Genomic DNA, 6,758 nt, shown 5'->3' with positions numbered 1-6,758 from the left:
AAGTGGGGTGGGGTGGGGGTAGGGTAAGAGTGACTAGAAAACAGTGATACATGGGTTGTGAATTATGGTTTGTGGTTGCTGTAGGATGTGTATTTGTGTGTGACAGTGTGCAATACTGAGAGGTGCATTACCTCCAGACTGCAGTTAAAGCTGTGCTGTTGGTAGGTATAGCATGTGTATAATCGGTGTACTTCAGAAGGAGTCCCAGGATTACCGTGGCGAGACAGGTCATCAGCCTCCCGTGCTCCAAGGACATTTCCCATCATGCCTTTCATTTCTTCAGCTGAGCAGAGGAATGTAGGTACATCCATCTCCCACCGTGGACTGGACAGGCTCAGTGTGAGGGTACAGAGACATGTTTCCAAAGGTCTCCAAGAAGCAGAACCCTGTTGGCCTGACCTTCCATCCACTGACTTTCTCCTCACTGGATATTTCCCATCATGCACTGGGGCACCAGCTCTGCATCCTCATTGGTCAGTCCTGGAGAGTGGGTTCTGGGCAGAGGCTTCTCCTCTTCACTTGTGCTCTTAAACAAAGGTCATTGCCAAGGCAACAGCTGGAGGCTTCCTCCAGCCCAACTGTGACCTCCTTCTCAGCACTGAAGCACGGTACACATCCTTACCAAAGACATCTTATTTGTGAACATGACACAGCCCTCTCGCTACCCTGCTCTGAAGATCTCTCTGTATTCCCTCTCGCTCTCCTCTCCGTGGATATTCATTAGCTGTCAGGCCTTGAAACTTACGGTTTCTGAATGATTGTCAGTTACAACGATTCTGTGTATTTCGACTGCAATCAGAACCAAGCAAACGGCGGTCTCACTGGTATTGAATATTCATAGGCACCTGCACTGACACATACGCAGCAGGGTCCAACGATGTCCTGTCTTGACAGGAACAGAATGTTCAGTTCTAAGGTACAGAGAGCTGTGTCCCACCTGTAAATAGGATGTCTTTGTATTTACTGTACTTTGCTTTGGTTCAGTATAAATCTGTGTGTGTATATGTATAAACTGATTTACGTATCAACTTGTACTGTACATATTGGGAAAGACTGCAATACATTTCCTTTATGGCAAACATTTATTTAGGATTATATTTGCACAAGAATAGATTGTGTAAAGCAGCATGCACAATGACAGTTGTTGCCTTGAAACTAAAGTCAGTATGTTTTTTGGGTTTTCATTCTTGTAAAGATTATTGCCATCAGTAATAAAGCTAAGACTAACAGTATTTGAACACAAACAGAAAAGATGATTATTTGTACTTCTGTCAATACATAATAGAAGAATAATCTCCAGTCTCCAGTTTAGTGAAATAACAGTCAACAACTGTAGAAAGCTTTTTTTTTAAGCTGTGGTTATTTTATTACAATGCAGGACACGCAGCTGGCCAAACACATAAGTTATAGTGTGGTTATGTGACTGAAGGGTTAAACCTGAACCTGAACAACCATGTACCAATATATTATATTTCTTATATTACATTCGCCAGGTTTGTCGCCACGAGTAAATAGTAATGATGCTACTTGCACTACTTTGTCCACTAGGTGGCATCTGAATAATAGAAACATCTGAGACACTTAATTCCTCATAAAAAGGAGAAACATAATATGTCAGTGACATCAACATCAAGACTGTTTCTCGGACAAACAGAAGCTGTAATCCGAGGAGAACATCTGCTATTTTTAATCAGAAGGATAAATACATCTGACAGTTTTTCAGGAAGTAATCGCTTATCTGTACGAGCCTGTCACATCTCATAGAAGGCATCCATTATGAGCAGGTTATCGGAAACTGAGGAGGGCGTTTAGTGACACCTTCTGACTTTCCCTGACTTTCAGATAAATAAGGAGGAGAAGAAAAAGACCTCAAGAATGAAAATGTGCAGCATGAACAGCCAGTGACCGCAGTGATAGGATGAACAACTTTAACATTTCAGAGGGTGAAGGTAGGATTGAAAAGAAAAAAACCCACTCAGTTATGTAAATACACCTATTTATTCCTAATTAAACTCAATATTCATTAAACATGCAACACATATTTACAACTGGCTGTGTACAGTATTGGGTGAATACAGAATATCAAGGGTGTGAAACAGATATATTTCACCTGGTCATGAACAGTAGTATGTCAGCTGGCCTATATATATATATATGAAATGGTCTGGCTCGGGGAGCGGCACAACCTTCGAGTGTTCCTTTCACAGTGTTCTTCAGAGACATTGGAAAACAAAGAAACATGGACAATACCCATCAGGTTGTTCTTTAGATATACAAAGATCGGTACACAACACAAGATCCCAAAGAATGAGAGCACAGATGCTGAGAGGTGCTTTGTAAGAACTTGTTCTAATTTTTCACAGTAGGAGCACTGGAGGTTGCGCGCACCAGTCTAAGAGTTTGCGGAATTCATATGTGAAAGTACATATTTTTCTTCTGCTGATACAAAATAGCTTCTTAAGTCTGATTATTTCTCCATGAATGCGGCAACTCACAAAATGCTACCGCATGCACTATACTAGCGTCTGTCCTCGTATTCAGATCCTTGGCTCAATCCCACCAGCAGAGGGCGACATTGCACCAATGAAGCCCTTAAGGACCTTGAGTAGCTGAGGTGCTTTGCTGGCAGAAGTATACCCTCTTGATTCGTTTGATCAAACCTGCTTTTCCAATATCAGTCAAGTCCAGAAGTGCAGAGATATTGATGAGGATGAACCTGGTCTTTAGAGTCGAGTATGAAAACAACACTGAACTCTTTACAGCAAAAAAAAAAAAGAAAGTACATATGGAAATTCAACTGTTGAAAGGTTCATATCAAGGTGTATCAGTGAACAGCTAACACTTGGTTTGTGCTACCTTACCTGCAGTGCACTCATAGCAAGGTGGGGCTATACTCGTCATCAACAAAAGTACAGCCTTTAAGCCTTCAAAACCACAAACAATAATGGTACACTGTGATAAACCACTCTATACATAAAAACTATATACTATACACTACTTCTTTCTATTACCTCCATCATAAATACAATGTCCAGTAGTGTGCTTACTTAAACTTCAGTTACAGTGTAATTCACCACATGTGAGGGTTCCAGTGAAGATGCAGATCAACTCAAGTGAGTTGATATGGTGACAGAATCCAGCAAATCTCTCAAACAGAAAACACTTTATATTCACTATGGATAAATATTCAATCATCTGTGATATGTGTTGCATCAGTACATAGAACAGTCCTTTTTTAGTGCATTTCTAAAAACACCAAATCAAAGGTTATGCCCCCTATACAAGCAAGCACTGGCCTCAGAACTGTATTTCAAGTAAATTACTACCTCACTTTAATTTGATCAATTTACCTTAAAAAAAAAAAACATCTGCCTTACTTTTGTCTATTTTTAAGAGGCATTTTCATACAAAATTTCTGCACAATTGAGTAAGAAAATATATATTTATAACAATAGTGCAATCAGAATCTATTTAGCCAAATTGTTGATAATATTTCATGATTTAATTAACCCCTGTTAGAATTTAGGTGGATTTCCTTCCTATTGACGCAGTCAAGGCTAGACTCAACATTTCCTCACCTCCGGTGCTAAGCTCTGGCTCTAAAACATTACATGAACGTGCTTCCAGATTCACAGCGTAACGAAACAAGAGTGGCAGCAGAGAACGCGGAGAGAGTGATTAAAGCAGTGGGGTTCACCAGGCAAGGCCTGATTGTGGCTAAAGGTTAAAGGTTACAGGTTAAAGGTCAAAGGGAAGCGGTGGCAGAAACAGTGGTGGCAGTCAGACCCCGGCCGGACTCTCTACATTCTGGAACAGCAGGATTTCTTTCTGGAGGGGTCGTCCACCAGCTGCACAGTCCTCTGCTTCTCCCTGTCCTCCTGCTCCTTCAGGATCCTACCAAATCAACGAGGAATACACTCTGATGAAGGCGCTATGATCACTACTGCAGTGGGTGGGACCTCAGTGAAGGGTCACCAATGCAATGTAGAAGAAGAAGAAGATGGTATTTACTGATGTACCAAAACATGGGCAAAGATGCACTTTGCAAAGAGTCCCACCGCAGTACATGAAAATAAGAGAACACACCCATGCACACACGTATGCACACATGCATACAGACACAGGTCTTGATTTATGGTCGAAGAGATTTGGAGTTTGCCTTTTTGGCACTGTGTTCAAGATCAACAAAGTGAAAGAGCTCAACAACACTGACACATTTGGCTTCCACAAAATCCAGGAGATTATTTTCCAGCCCTAATGAGCCCCTGCTTTAATTCAGTGCCAGAATTTTGGCTTTAGTGACTTACTACTGAACTCCTAGTTTCACAAGACCAGGAATCCTGTCCCAGAACTACTGATATCTGACATTCCTTTGCACAGATCTGCTATGGAGTACATTCTCACATTGCTAATGGTTTTTGATCATTCTAGCATTGTTTCAATAGCATGGTGCTGGTACAGTGGCAACTGTAAAAGAATTCAATGATTCATTGGTTCGTTCATTTCAAAGAAAAGAGGTATCAACTGAAGAGCAGCCCATGCAGTCCCAGAACGCACTTCTCCTGCCCCACCCCTATCAATACCATACATGATGCCTTGCATTCAGTGTTAACCACCAACACACAACTCACTTGGCAAGGTGGACCATGGACTCCACCACATTGTGGCCAGAGAGAGCACTGCACTCGTAGAAGATCAGCTGGGAGTCCTACAGGAGCGAGATTACAGTACAGCACAGGAGGACCAGATCAGTGACATGAGGGAATATTTAACCAGGCTAAAGCTGCTGGCATGTTCACTAGAACTGGACTTACATTACATTACATTATTGGCATTTAGCAGACACTCTTATCCAGAGTGACTAACATAGGTTACAGTTTTTACACGTTATCCATTTATATGGCAATTATAGGTGAAGTACATTGCCATGACTTTTTATAGAAGAAATAAAGACATGTAACAGGGAAGTAGCAAAGAGACTGGTGGAGCTAAGAAGAAGACAGCACGACATACAGCAAGCATTTGCTCTTGGATCATTTTTTCAATATAATGCTATATTTGCAAGACCAACAGAGCGGACCTTAGCTAATTAGAGGGACACACTTAAAAATCAATCTCCATAGAAACTGCAGGCAGAAATAAAAGGAAATGAGTGGAAAGAACAGCTGATGACTCCTTGAGAGACAGCAATTTCTCTGAGTCACTTCTTTTTTTTTTTACTATTAATAATTTGGAAAAGGGGCCACTTTTGTGGCTGTTGGCTTCGAGTGGGGCCATTAGTGGCTGCTCTGAGAGGCCCGCGCACCCACCTTGGCTAATTTGTCGCCCACTCTGTCCTGGACTTCCCTCTCGCTCTCCTTGTCAGTTTTGTTCCCCAGGAGCATGATGGGAACATCCTCTCCTGCCCCTTCCTGAGAGAGAGAGAGAGAGAGAGACTGTAATGATGCAGTCCATTAGGAGCTCTCTAATGAGAAGGGCAGGTATTCATACTGTAACAAAGACAGCCCGGGTTTACTCCGTGATAACCGTCTGCTGAACGAGAACGTGATCACCTCTCATGGCCCAGCTGGTGATAGCGCTGACTCAGAGCAGCTCTACAATACAAGAACCCCTTTCACGTAATGTGGCTTTTTGTGATTTTAGGCACTTCACACTGCTGAAAACCAGGTAATGCCCAAACTCAAGAGGCATCATGAAAGCTACAGTATGTGTGCATGATGATCCACATTACGGTTCTAATGCAGTCACACCCTCTTATGACAACAAGCATAAATAGCCAGAAACAAATAATATTAAAAATGATATTAAGATCAAAAATAAAGCATAAATATGTAAAATTAAATATTGGTATCGACAACTGAATTGAAGATATCTTCAATGACAGGTTATTGACTTAAATGAAGAAATTAACAATACTACTTTCAGATATTTTCAATTGAATTACATATATATGCAACTGAGGCTAAATTGGCAGGTATCTGTAATTGAACTGCAATCCAATTAGGATGGCAATTGTTGCCTGTATCTATAATTCAGGTGGGTAGGAATGTAATGTGGCTGTTTTTATCTGGATGAGTTAAAAATAGTTAAGACCTACACTGTGAATCTACAACTGAAATGCAGAGCAGAGATCTAAAACGATCTAAAACGATCTAGCATCGGTCCCTACAACAGATCTGTAGATTAAAGAAAACTTATCTGTTGTTGAAATGGTTTCCCATACTGTAAGGCCAGTCTGTCATCTGTTTATGAAAAGGTACAAATATTCATGAATGCTTATGAATGATCTCACATGGCTGTAATGGAGACATTGTGGTCGATGTACTTGACGCAATATTACCCACAAGTCATTGCTGCAGCATTACCTGTAGATCACTGACACAATATTACCCACAGCTCACTCATACAGTATGACCCAGGAGTCACTGCAGTGTTAACCACAGGCCTATTACCCACTCGTCCCTGTCTGCTTGATGTGCTGGATCCCTGGCTGTGATTGACAGGGCGTTAGCCTCACCTGCACACTGGTCAGCCACTGCCGCACGGCCGTGAAGGTCTGCACCGAGGTGATGTCATACATGACCACCACACCGTCCGCCTTGCGGAAGAACTGCTTGGTGATGCTGCGGTACCTGAGAGGGCGTCGGAGCAGAGTCAGAGGAATCATGGGGCATGGACACTGTGCTTTCCTTATCCTGAAGCCTTAATGGGCTTACTGGGGTAGGACTGAGAGACAGGTAACCTGCCTGCTGCAGGTA

General features: G+C 42.0%; 1 protein-coding gene across 2 annotated transcripts in view; it reads right to left on the bottom strand.

Annotated features, from left to right (window-relative positions):
* Positions 1 to 3,484: 3,484 nt before the first annotated feature.
* The window catches only part of LOC118770771 (ras and EF-hand domain-containing protein homolog), a 30,718-nt gene continuing 27,444 nt past the window's right edge, over positions 3,485 to 6,758 (bottom strand). For both annotated transcript variants that reach the window (XM_036518544.1, XM_036518543.1), the window contains exons 15-18: positions 6,518 to 6,632; positions 5,310 to 5,411; positions 4,632 to 4,708; positions 3,485 to 3,894 (exon numbers count right to left, since the gene is read on the bottom strand). In XM_036518544.1, the coding sequence (XP_036374437.1) occupies positions 3,801 to 3,894; positions 4,632 to 4,708; positions 5,310 to 5,411; positions 6,518 to 6,632 (388 nt within the window). In that variant the 3' untranslated portion in view covers positions 3,485 to 3,800. The remainder of the gene's footprint in view (positions 3,895 to 4,631; positions 4,709 to 5,309; positions 5,412 to 6,517; positions 6,633 to 6,758) is intronic.

This window comes from Megalops cyprinoides, chromosome 23, assembly GCF_013368585.1.
Source record: "Megalops cyprinoides isolate fMegCyp1 chromosome 23, fMegCyp1.pri, whole genome shotgun sequence".
Taxonomy (NCBI): Eukaryota; Metazoa; Chordata; class Actinopteri; order Elopiformes; family Megalopidae; genus Megalops; species Megalops cyprinoides.
This window is presented reverse-complemented; position numbering and strand designations above follow the sequence as displayed.